The following is a 12247-nucleotide window of genomic DNA, read 5'->3' as shown; positions in this document are numbered from 1 at the left end:
GTACTTACTGAAACACAGAGCCTGTGAGAGGGTTGGTGGCCCTCAAAGGACCCAGATGCCGCCAGCCCTGAAGCCACAGGAGGGGTGGGACATCCTCCCAGGGATTTAACGTGGGATGGACGTGGGGCTTGTGGTGTTCCCCATGGACCCTGATGCTGTCACCCTCCCCAGAGCCTGGATGATGTGATCAAGGACCTGATGGCTGCCATCCACCGGGAACTGGCAGAGAAGCAGTCCTTGTCCTTCAGCATGGCCTTCCCCCCCAACAAAGTGGAGCTCAGCGCCGCCAAGGCCGATGGCACCGAGTCCTTTATCTTTGAGTTCCCCAACCCTGACGCACGGCTCGGCTTCGAGCAAGCCCTTGAGGATGCCAAGAAGAAGCTGGGTAATGCTGGGACATGGGGTGGGAGACAGAAATGGGCTCAGCATCTCACACCCCGTATTGCCCAAACTGCCTCCTTTTAGCCCCAATTTTCAGCTCTTCTCTTATTTCCCCAGCTTCCAGCAAAAACTGCCTGGACCCTGAATTCCTCAAAGCCATTCCCATCATGAAGACACGAAGCGGGATGCAGGTGGGTCCATCTGCTGCTCCCACATTCTCGGGAGGGTGCATTTGGGTATTCCTGTCCACCAGCGGGATGCCACCGTGCCGGCACCTTCCCAAGTGACCTCTCCTTGTTTTTTGCCCCTTTCCAGTTTTCTTGTGCTTCTCCCAGCCACAGCAGCCCAGAGAACGCCCACGAGGTGTGGGTGTGCAACAGCGACGGCTACGTGGGGCAGGTCTGCCTGCTCAGCATCCGCAAGGAGCCCATTGTCGAGGCGTGCATCGCTGTCTGCTCAGCCAGGATCCTCTGCATCGCCTCCGTGCCTGGCCTCAAGCGACCCTATAGGTAAGGAGACCCTTACCCCGTGGATGGTGCCAGCATGGCCGCGTTGCAGTGCTGGAGCTGTGGCTTCCCTATGGCAGGGAGCGCACGGAGCCGATGGTGAGCCCGTCCTCGGAGCCGGCGCCGACACAATCAGAGGATTCAGGGCCACAGCAATGCCTGCACATCTCCATCTCGGGCTCATCACTGGAGCTCTCTGAGCCCGTCGACAGCACACACCGGGAGCTGGTGCCTTTTGACAGTGATGACACAGATGATGAGTCCTCGCCCAGCCCCTCGGGCACGCTGCAGAGCCAGGCCAGCCACTCCACCATCTCCTCCAGCTTCGGCAGTGAGTCATCCTCATGGGGGTGAAAGTCAATTTTTTGTCCCAAATCAGCGAGTAGCTCCATCATCCATGTGATTGTTCCCCACCCTGCCTTGGGTTCATTGCAAATTGATAGAAAAGGAGCTTACATTTGTCTTGTAAGTTGAAGAAACACAGGGAAAAGACTCAGGGAGATCCTAATTTGGATCTCGCGATGACAGGATTGGGGTGGAAGCTTGTCTTCTGCTGTAGAACCACACAATCGTAGAATGGCTTCAGTTGGAAGGGATCGCAAAGATCTACTTCCAGCCCCCATGCCACTAAATCAGGCACCAGCTCAGGTTGCCCATGGCCCCATCCTACCTGGCCTTCAACACCTCCAGGGATGGTGCAAAAGTGTGCGAGGTCTGTGTTGGATGAAGGTTGTCACTGCAAATCCCATTTGTCTTCTGAGCTGAAGAAACCCTGGGTAAAGAGATGGGGGCATGGTCCTAGTTCAGACTCCGTGATGCTGGTGTTGGGGTGGCAAATGGTTCCGTGTGTGGGGTAAATTCTGGCATGTTTTGGGGTCAGCATCCATCCGTCCTCCATGGGTACCACGAGGGCTTTGTGCAGCATCACATGCTCTCATCCCCATCACTTGGACGGGCAGTCTTTTCTAACCTGAGAGATTCTGTGATTCTCTGATCTACCACTTGAGCAGGTTGTTCAGAGCCTGATCCAATCTGACCTTGAATGCCTCCGAGGATGGAGACATCACGGAGTTCAAGAAAAGTTTAGATGTTGTACTGAGAGACATGGTTTATTGGGGAAATATTGGTGGTAGGTGGATGGTCAGGCTGGAAGTCCAGGATGCATGATCTTGGAGATCTTTTCCAATCGTGGTGATTCTGTGATTCTGTGATCGTGGCAAGGTTGGGTTGAGAGTTGGACTGGAGATGATGTCAGAGCTCTTCTCCAACCTCAACGATTCTATATATCTACGACCCATCCCCTCCTCACTCTCCCCTGCAGATGAGGAAATCCCAAGCTGCAAGGAGGCAGCAGCAGAGACGACGAGCTCAGAGGAGGAGCAGGAGCCTGGTTTCCTTCCCTTGGCCACCGCCTTCGGTCAGAGCCGGCGTGGTGAGAGCCCAACAGATGGACGAGCCCTACGGCGCTCCAGCCGCGGCTCCTTCACCCGCGGCAGCCTCGAGGACCTGCTGAGCCTTGACCCCGAAGCCTACCAGAGCTCCATGTGGCTGGGCACTGAGGACGGCTGGTGAGTCCCCGACACGTGAAGACCCACCTGGACACAGCTCAGCCCTTCACGAGCCTCAACCCCGTGCTTTTTCTCTCTCCCACTGCAGCATCCACGTCTACCAGTCATCGGATAACATCCGCAACAGGAAGAACAGCATGAAGATGCAGCACGCTGCTTCTGTCATGTGCATCTTGTAAGGGGGCTTTGGGTTTGTTGTTTTGTTTTTTTTTTTTATGGGGTGGTTTCAGGCTGCCCAGCAGTGCTTCTCACAGCTTCTCTCCCCCCACAGGTACCTCGATAACCAAGTGTTCGTGTCGTTGGCCAATGGAGAGCTCATCGTGTACCAGCGGGAGCCAGGTGAGGCTGCTGGATGGATCCCAAAGCAGTGATGGTTTGGTCAACAAGGGAGGGGTGCTTTGGGTGCCAGCACCCACAGGGAGGGCAGCAGACTGGGGAGGGTCTTTCCTGAGGGATGCTGAATGGGCAGCCCCAAATACAGAGCATGGTGGTCTCTGCTCACCAGTGTCCCAAGGGATATCAGCTCATGTCACCACTGCCAATGTCCCCTATAGAGGGAGATCCATCAGCATCTGGATAATGATGTTTCCAGATACCTCCTTCCCCCCAGCTGGGGGTTTTGATGCCATAGTGACGGCTCCATCTCCACATCATCCTTCCAGGTCCATTCTGGGGCCCCTATAAATCCAAGACCTTATCCCTGGGCTCTATGGACAAGGAGGACCATCCTTGAGAGATGCTGAATGGGCAACCTCAAATTTGGAGCATGTGGTCCCTGCTTCCAAAGGACATCAATTCAGGACCCCATGCTTGCCCCACTTGCAACCAACTCTAGGGAACCTGCTTTAGCACGGGGGTTGGACTTGATGATCCCTTCCAACTCCTACAATTCTGTAATGTCCCCTACAAAGGACAGGTGACGGGACAAGGGGAAATGGCTTCAAGATGCCAGGGGAGGTTTAGGTTGGATATCAGGACAAACCTCTTTACAGAAAGGGTTGTTAAGCACTGGAATAGGCTCCCCAGGGAGGTGGTTGAGTCACCATCCCTGGATGTGTTTGAAAACCCTTTGGATGTGATGTTCAGGGACGTGATTTAGCAGAGGGTGTTAGAGTTAGGGTAGGATGGTTGGGTTTGGTTGGACTCGATGATCTTTAAGGTCTTTTCCAACCTGAGCTATTCTATGATGCTACGAAGGAGGATCCATCAACATCTGGATATAAGGTTTCCACCAACCTCTTCCCCCCAAGCTGGAGGTTCTGCTGCTGTCACAAGCCTCGTATCTCCCCCTGTCCTTACAGGTCGCTTCTGGGACCCCCAGAACTCCAAATCCCTCTCCCTGGGCTCCCCGGGCAGCCCCATCACGAAGATGGTGGCGGTGGCAGGGAAGCTTTGGTGCGGTTGCCAGAACCGGGTCATCGTCCTCAACACGGCCACACTGGAACAAGAGGTACAAGGCAGGCATGATGGCCACGGGGTGGGGACCACAGAGACGTCCCCTGGTGGCTGTGGGTGACACCGGCGTGGCTCTGTCCCCGCAGCACACCCTCCAGGTGGGGCAGGACAGCGGGCGCAGCGTGAGCTGCATGGTGAGCGCGGCGCCCGGCGTCTGGCTGTCGCTGCAGGGCAGTGCCCTGGTCCGCCTCTACCACCCCACCAGCTACGAGCAGCTGGCCGAGGCTGACATCACCCCCCCGGTGCACAAGATGCTCGCTGGTAAGCAAACCCAGCCCCTTTTCTCGGTGTTTTCCCCTTTCCCATTCCGTGTGCGTTGCCTCTTGTTATAATGCGCTTCGCTCCGGAGCCCTCCAGCATCTGGTAGTGCAAAGTGCCTCCGTACCGTCCACATCCCAACCAGCTGCAGGGAATGAGGTCCCCCTCTGCACTCTGCGGGTTCAACCTCTGCACTCTGCAGCCCCTGCACAGAAATGACAGAGTGGCTGCGAAACCCCGTGCAGAAATCGGGACGCAGCTGCAAAATTCTGTAGAGAAATAAGGGGGCGTGCAGAATCCCTCAGGGAATTAGAACAGAGGTTGCAAAACCCCATGCAGGAATAGGGCAACCCATCAGTGGCTTCAATATCCCGTTCAGAAGTGAGGTGGTGACTGCGAAATCCCATGGAAAATTAAAGAAGTGGTTGCAAAGTCCCATGCAGAAATAGGGCAATTATAGAAAATTCCACGCAGAAATCAGGACATGGGTGCAAAATCCCATGCAGAAATTGGGAGTCAGGTGCAAAATCCCTACAGAAGTGGCACAGCAGCTACAAAAACCCCATGTAGGAACAGGGGAATCCCTTGGTGGATCCAATATCATGCAGAAATCGGGACCCAGCTGCAGAATCCCGTGCAGCAATCAGGACCTGGGAACAGAACCCCACACAGCAAACAGGACACGGGTCCAACACCCCACACCTCAGCCAGGACCTGGGTACAGAACCACATAGAGCAGTCAGGACCTGGATCCAGAACCCCATAGAGCAGTCAGGACCTGGGTACAGGACCACATACAGCAGTCAGGACCCAGGTGCAGAACCCCATACAGCAGTCAGGACCCAGGTCCAACACCCACACCCCAACCAGGACCTGGGTCCAGAACCCCATACAGCAGTCAGGACCCAGGTACAGGATCTCATATAGCAGTCAGGACCTGGATCCAGAACCCCACACCCCAACAGGGATCTGGGTCCAACACCCCACAACCCCAACCAGGACCTGGGTCCAGAACCCCATACAGCAGCCAGGACCCGGGTACAGAACCACATACATTCACCAGGACCCATGTAAATGACCACACAGAGCAGTCAGGACCCGGGTACAGGACCTCATATAGCAGTCAGGACCTGGGTGCAGAACCCCCCACCCCACCCAGCCCCCAGGTCCAACACCCCAACCGGGACCCATCCCCACTCATCCCTCTACACCCACCCACCTCCCCTCGCTCCCCCCCCCAGGTTCGGACGCCATCATCCGACAGCACAAAGCTGCGTGTCTGCGGATCACGTCTCTTTTGGCCTGCCAGGACCTGCTGTGGGTCGGAACCAGCGCCGGCGTGGTGCTGAGCCTGGCCATGCCTGGGAAACGAGGGGCGGAACCGCCGCCTCCGCCGCTGGGTTTACCGCAGGGTCACACCGGGCACGTCCGCTTCCTCACCGCTATGGAAGTGCCCGAAGGATGCGAGCTGCGGGCGGGGGGTGCGTGAGGGGATGGGGGGTCGGGGGGCTGGGGTTTGGGGTTTGGATATAGGGGGATGGGGGGGTTGGGGTTTGGGGTTTGTGTACAGGGGGATGGGGGGTTTGGGGTTTGGGGTTTGGATACAGGGGGATGGAGGGTTTGGGGTTTGGGGTTTGGATACAGGAGGATGGAGGGTTTGGGGTTTGGGGTTTGTGTACAGGGGGGCTTTGGGGATGGGGGGTTGGGGTTTGGGGTTTGGATACAGGGGGATGGGGGGGTTGGGGTTTGGGGTTTGGATACAGGGGGATGGGGGGTTTGGGGTTTGGGGTTTGGGTACAGGAGGGCTTTGGGGTTGGGGGGTTGGGGTTTGGGGTTTGGATACAGGGGGGATTTGGAGATGGGGGGTTGGGGGTTGGGGTTTGGGTACAAGGGGGCTTTGGGGATGGGGGGTTGGGGTTTGGGGTTTGGATACAGGGGGATGGGGGGGTTGGGGTTTGGGGTTTGGTACAGAGGGGCTTTGGGGATGAGGGGTTGGGGTTTGGGGTTTGGATACAGGGGGGCTTTGGAGATGAGGGGTTGGGGTTTGGGGTTTGGATACAGGGGGATGGGGGGTTTGGGGTTTGGGTACAGGAGGGCTTTGGGGTTGGGGGGTTGGGGTTTGGATACAGGGGGATGGGGCGTTTGGGGTTTGGATACAGGGGGATGGGGGGTTTGGGGTTCTGGGGTTTGGATACAGGGGGGCTTTGGGGTTGGAGTTTGGGGTTTGGATACAGAGGGGCTTTGGGGATGGGGGGTTGGGGTTTGGGGTTTGGGGTTTGGATACAGGGGGGCTTTGGAGATGAGGGGTTGGGGTTTGGGGTTTGGATACAGGGGGGCTTTGGGAATGGGGGGTTGGGGTTTGGGGTTTGGATACAGGGGGGCTTTGGGAATGGGGGGTTGGGGTTTGGGGTTTGGATACAGGGGGGATTTGGAGATGGGGTGTTGGGGTTTGGGGTTTGGATACAGGGGAGCTTTGGGGATGGGGGGTTGGGGTTTGGGGTTTGGATACAGGGGGGATTTGGAGATGGGGTGTTGGGGTTTGGGGTTTGGATACAGGGGAGCTTTGGGGATGGGGGGTTGGGGTTTGGGGTTTGGATACAGGGGGGCTTTGGGGTTGGAGTTTGGGGTTTGGATACAGAGGGGCTTTGGGGATGAGGGGTTGGGGTTTGGGGTTTGGATACAGGGGAGCTTTGGGGATGAGGGGTTGGGGTTTGGGGTTTGGGGTTTGGATACAGGGGGGCTTTGAGGATGAGGGGTTGGGGTTTGGGGTTTGGATACAGAGCGGCTTTGGGGATGAGGGGTTGGGGTTTGGGGTTTGGATACAGGGGAGCTTTGGGGATGAGGGGTTGGGGTTTGGGGTTTGGTGTTTGGATACAGGGGGGCTTTGAGGATGAGGGGTTGGGGTTTGGGGTTTGGATACAGGGGGGCTTTGGGGATAGGGGTTTGGGGTTTGGATAAAGGGGGGGTTTTGGAGATGAGGGGTTGGGGTTCAGGTTTGGGGTTTGGATACAGGGGGGCTTTGGGGTTGGGGTTTGGGGTTTGGATAAAGGGGGGCTTTGGGTATGGGGGTTTGGGGTTTGGGGTTTGGATACAGAGGGGCTTTGGGGATGAGGGGTTGGGGTTTGGGGTTTGGATACAGGGGGGATTTGGGGATGAGGGGTTGGGGTTTGGGGTTTGGATACAGGGGGGCTTTGGAGATGAGGGGTTGGGGTTTGGGGTTTGGATACAGGGGGGCTTTGGAATGAGGGGTTGGGTCTGAGGGTTTGGGGTTTGATGGAAGGAGGGTTTGGGGATGGGGAATTTGGGGTTTGGGGTTTGGGTATATAGGGGAGCTTTGGGGGATGGGGGAGTTGGGGTTGTTGGGTTTGGATAGGAGGGGCTTTGGGGGGTTTTGGGTTTGGTGGGGCTTTTTGGAGGATGATGGGTTTGGGGTTTGGATATAGGGGGGATGGGGATTGGGTTAGGTTTGGGGTTTGGATACAGGGGAGCTTTGGGGATGGAGGGTTTGGGGTCTGAGGAATGGAGGCTTGGATGTTGGAGTTTGGATAGAGGGGAATGGGGGGCTATGGGATTTGGGGTTTGGGTTTGGGGGTTGGGGGTTTGGGTTATAGGGGGTTGGAGATGAGGGGTTTGGGGTTTGGGATTTGGATACAGGGGGCTTTGGGGGTTTGGGTATAGGGGGGCTTTGTGGATGGGGGGTTGGGGTCTGTAGGATGGTAGATTTGGGGTTTGGGGGTTTTGGGGTTTGGATACATGGGGGCTTGGGGTATGGGGTTTGGGGTTTGGATAAAGGGGGGTTTGGGTTTTGGGGGGTGGGATTTGGGTTTTGAGGGATGTGGGAGATGGGTTGGTGGATGGAGAGTTTGGGATAGGGGATGGGTTTGGGATTTGGGGGCTTTTGGGATGAAGTGTGGGGTTTTGGGGGGTTTGGGGTTGGAGTTGGGATCTAGGGGGGCTTTGGAGCATGAGGGGTTTGGGGTTTGGTGGATTTGGATATAGGGGGTTTGGGATATAGGGGATGTTGGGGATGGGGGTTGGATGGTGGGATTTGGGGTTTGGGGTTGGGGGTTTGGATATAGGGGGCCTTGGGGAATGGGGAGTTTGGGGTTTGGAGGGGGGGGGATTTGGGTTTTGGGTCTGAGGGATGGGGGTTTGGTGGATGGGGATGGGAAGTGGGGGATTTGAGGGTTTGGATAAGGGGGCTTTTGGGGATGGAGGGATTGAGGGTTTGGGGGGGATTGGAGTTTAGGATTTGGATATAGGGGGCTTTGTGGGATGGGGGTAGTTTGGGGTTGGGCCTGAGGGATGGGATTTAGGTGGATGGGGGGGTTGGGGATGTTTGGGGGATGGACTGGGGTTGGAGGACGGGGGATTTGGGATTTTTGGGAGGGTTTGGGATTGGGATTCATATAATGGGGGCTTTAGGGGATTTGGGGGCTTGTTTGGGGGATGGGAGTTGAGGGGAGTTTGGGGTTTAGGGTGTGGGTCTGAGGGATGGGAGCTTGGGGGATGGAGGGGTAGAGGAAGTTTAGGGGATGGAGAGTTTGGGGTTTTGGGGGTATTGGGTTTTAGTGTCTGGATATAGGGGGCTTTGGGGGATGGGGTGTTTGGGGTTTGGGTCTGAGAGGGGGGGTGTTTGTGGATTTTGGGGGATGGGCAATGCGGGGTAGGGTTTGAGGATGGCGGATTTGGGGCTTTGAGGGGGGTTGGGGTTTGGGGTTTGAATATAAGGGGCTTTGGGTAAACGGGGTTTTAGCCAAAGGGGGGGTTGGGGGTTGGGAGTTTGGGGAATGGGAGGGGTGGGGTTGAGGGGGTGGGGTTGGGGATGGGGGTTTTGGGGTTGTGGTTTTGGATACGAGGGGGCTTTTCGGGATGGGGGTGGTGTGTGGAGGAGGGGAAATGAGGGGTTTGGGGTTGATGGGGGTTGGGTTTGAAAGTCTTTAACACAGGGGGGGCACAGATTTAGGATGGGAGGATCCAGTTGTGGGGGGGGGGGCTTGGGATGGAAGGTGTTAATTGGAGAAGGGAATGGCTAATTGGGATGGGAGGCAGAAATTAAGGGAGGGAGGAGGGACTTGAGGTGGGGATGGCCCCATAGGGGTGGGCGGGGTTAAAGGCGGAAGTGGGCGGGGGGCTAAGCGATGGTTGGGCGGGGCTAACAACGGAAGTGGGTGGGGCTACGAGCGGATGTAGGTGGGGTAATCGTGGTGTAGGCTGGGCTACCGTGTGGGCGGGGCTAAGCGTGAGATGGGCGTAGCTAACCAATAATATGGAGTGGGGAAGTATTTGGTGGGTGGGGCTAGAGGGTGGGCGTGGACAGGCTTGTGGGCGGGGGCTAAACGGGGGTGGGCGGGGTCAACCCTGGAGTGGGCGGGGTTAAGCATGGGTGAGCGGGCTAACAAATGGATGGGTGGGGCTAACGGGGTGGGCGGGGGCCACGGGAGTGGGCGTGGTCAGTGGTGGGGCTGACGGGATTGCGTGTGTGACCGTGTGGTGGGCGGGGCTAAGAGTGGGGTGGGCGTGGTTTACTACTGGTGTAAGAAACACGGTAGTGGGCGGGGCTAAATGTGAGGCGGGCGGGGCTTTACCACGGAAGTGGGCGGAGTAATGGAGAAGAGGGCGTGGCTAGCCGGTAATGGGCGGGACTGTTTTTGAGTGCATGTTTGGCAGGCGGGGCTAAGCAGAGTGGGCGTGGCTGTGTGCGGGAATGGGCGGGGCTAACCACGTGGGGGCGGGGCTAAGGCCCGTACCGCGAGCTGCGGCTGGAGGACGGCGGATCCCACCCCAACCCCCCGTCCCAGCTGTGCGGGCTCTTTGCCCCTCAGGCCCCGAGCAGCCGAATGATGCGGAGCAGCGCGACCCAACTCACCCCCGCCTGGCACTGTCCAAAGCCAAAATGTTGGTGATCAGCGGCGGCGATGGCTACGAGGACTTCCGCCTGACCAACAGCAGCGAGAGCGTGGGGCGCGACGACAGCACCAACCACCTCCTGCTGTGGCGGGTCTGACCCCCCTCCACCCACTCACACTCACCATGCAGACCCCACCCCCAACCTACGGACCCCCCCCCCCCCACCCGCCCAGCACGTCTCATCTCCAGCCCGGCTGCTCTCTGTGTGCTCTGGGGAGGGGTTGGGGGGACGCACCCACCCCGACCGCCGCTTTCGGGGCGAGGAGATATGGGGTGGAAGTTGGGGGGAGGGAGGGGTTGGGGGAGCCGTACCCATTGGGACAGAGCTTTGGGATGGGGGTTGGGGGGGGACACGGCCAGCGCCGCTGCCTTTCGCCCCGGTTTCATGTGTGCCTGCTTTGGGGGGGGGGGGAGGTGGGTCACCCCCGTACCCCACGTCGGGGACCGCCCCAGGGATGGTGTGGGACCCCTCCCGGGCCCCCCCGCTAATGCGCTCGCTCCATCGCCAGCACCCAGACAACTCTGTTTGTTTGTTCGTTTGTTTTAAATATATATATATATATTATATATATAAACATCCCTATTTATTTTCTTTCATTTTGATGGGGAGGGTAGTAAAGAGATGGGCTGTCGGGGAGGAGGGGCACGATGGGGTTAGGATTAAGTGTAGGTTTAGGATTAGGGTTAGGGAGCTGTGCCGTCATCCCATCCCTAAAACAGAAGGATCCCCACAGTGACCGTGACATCAACAGAGGGTTCCCCCCCCACTTCGTCACAGCCACAGTGTCACCAATGTGCCACCGCCGCATCCATGGCAGCCCACATTGGGGTGTCACCAAATGGTCCCACACAGCCACATGCTGCAGGACTGGGTGTGTCAGGAGCTGGATAACATGATGGGGGAAAAAGGGCTTTTTTGGGGTTCAAAGAGGATTTTCTCGCAGGCTGCAGGGATTGGAGAATGGGACACGTGGGGGTGTCCCCAAATTGCTGCTGGTGGGGCTGGGAGCACACACAGGGAAGGGGGGAACACAGAGGTGAAGGGGAGAAATTGGGATTTTATCCCACGCTTTCTGTGGGTTTTGCAACTTGTTGGTCCCCAAAGTTGTGGGACCCCACAACTCCCACTGCTTCCTATTGTATCCCATAGTGAGATGGGACTGAGGCACCTCTGCTCCGTGCTGTGCCCTATGGGGACGTGGGGCAACGACATTGCTGCTCTTCATAGCATCCTCCAGACCAAAGAGTTGATCTGCCAAAACCTACGACTAGAACCTAAAACTCCCATTCTACATCCTCCCTCCCTCACTTTCCTGCCTTCATCCTACAGTCTCTGTTGTGTCTGTGCCCCATGGGGAGATGACAACCACAGTGCAGATACACAGGGATGTCCCAGCTCCAGTGAGTGATGGAGGCACTGCATCCATCTGTCCGTCTGAGCAGGGGGTTTTGTGGGGAGGGGTGGCAGCACGGGGGGTGATGGTCTGTATAGTATGGGGTTTGGGGGTGGGTTTGGTCACGTGAGGGCTCTCTGTCATTAAAGGTCATCTGTATCAGAAGTACCCGAGCGCGGTCTCGTCCTTCACCTGGGGATGGGGACAGGGTGAGGGTGAGACATTGGACAGGGACAAAGATGTTGGGATGGGGACATGGCGGTGAGGACATCATGATGAAGAGCAAGAGGTTTGGACAGGGATACTGGGATGAAGATGGGGACTTTGGGGTGAGGATGAAGACATCAGAGTGAGGACACTTGGGTGAGGATGAAGACGTTGGGATGGGGACATTAGGATGAAGATGGAGACACTGGGATGAAGGTGGAGACGTTGGGATGAGGATGAGGATATTGGGGTGAGGATGAAGACATTGGGATGGGGACATTGGAATGAAGAGGGGGACATCAGGATGGGGACATCAGAGTGAAAATGGGGATGTCAGAACAGGGACACTGAATGACTTTGGAGCAGGAACATCAGTACGAAGATGGAGACATCAGAACAGGCTACGTTGGAGTGAGATGAGGACATGGGGGTGGAAATAGGGACATATGACAGGGACATCAGTGTGAGAATGGGAATATCGGGATGGGGAGATTGAGGTGAGGATGGGGACATTGAGACAGGGACATTGGTGTGAGGATTGGGACAACAGGGCAGGAGCATTGGGGCA

The 12247-nt window shown here is 57.2% G+C and overlaps 1 protein-coding gene across 2 annotated transcripts in view; it reads left to right on the top strand.

Annotated features, from left to right (window-relative positions):
* The window catches only part of ARHGEF17 (Rho guanine nucleotide exchange factor 17), a 37405-nt gene extending 26752 nt beyond the window's left edge, over positions 1–10653 (top strand). For both annotated transcript variants that reach the window (XM_085216648.1, XM_085216650.1), the window contains exons 11-21: positions 172–385; positions 499–572; positions 697–890; positions 968–1218; positions 2209–2455; positions 2544–2630; positions 2727–2794; positions 3757–3905; positions 3997–4171; positions 5410–5649; positions 9994–10653. In XM_085216648.1, the coding sequence (XP_085072774.1) occupies positions 172–385; positions 499–572; positions 697–890; positions 968–1218; positions 2209–2455; positions 2544–2630; positions 2727–2794; positions 3757–3905; positions 3997–4171; positions 5410–5649; positions 9994–10175 (1881 nt within the window). In that variant the 3' untranslated portion in view covers positions 10176–10653. The remainder of the gene's footprint in view (positions 1–171; positions 386–498; positions 573–696; positions 891–967; positions 1219–2208; positions 2456–2543; positions 2631–2726; positions 2795–3756; positions 3906–3996; positions 4172–5409; positions 5650–9993) is intronic.
* The last annotated feature ends 1594 nt before the right edge of the window (positions 10654–12247 follow it).

This window comes from Meleagris gallopavo, chromosome 1 (assembly GCF_905368555.1).
Source record: "Meleagris gallopavo chromosome 1, MGAL_WU_HG_1.1, whole genome shotgun sequence".
NCBI classification, from domain to species: Eukaryota; Metazoa; Chordata; class Aves; order Galliformes; family Phasianidae; genus Meleagris; species Meleagris gallopavo.
This window is presented reverse-complemented; position numbering and strand designations above follow the sequence as displayed.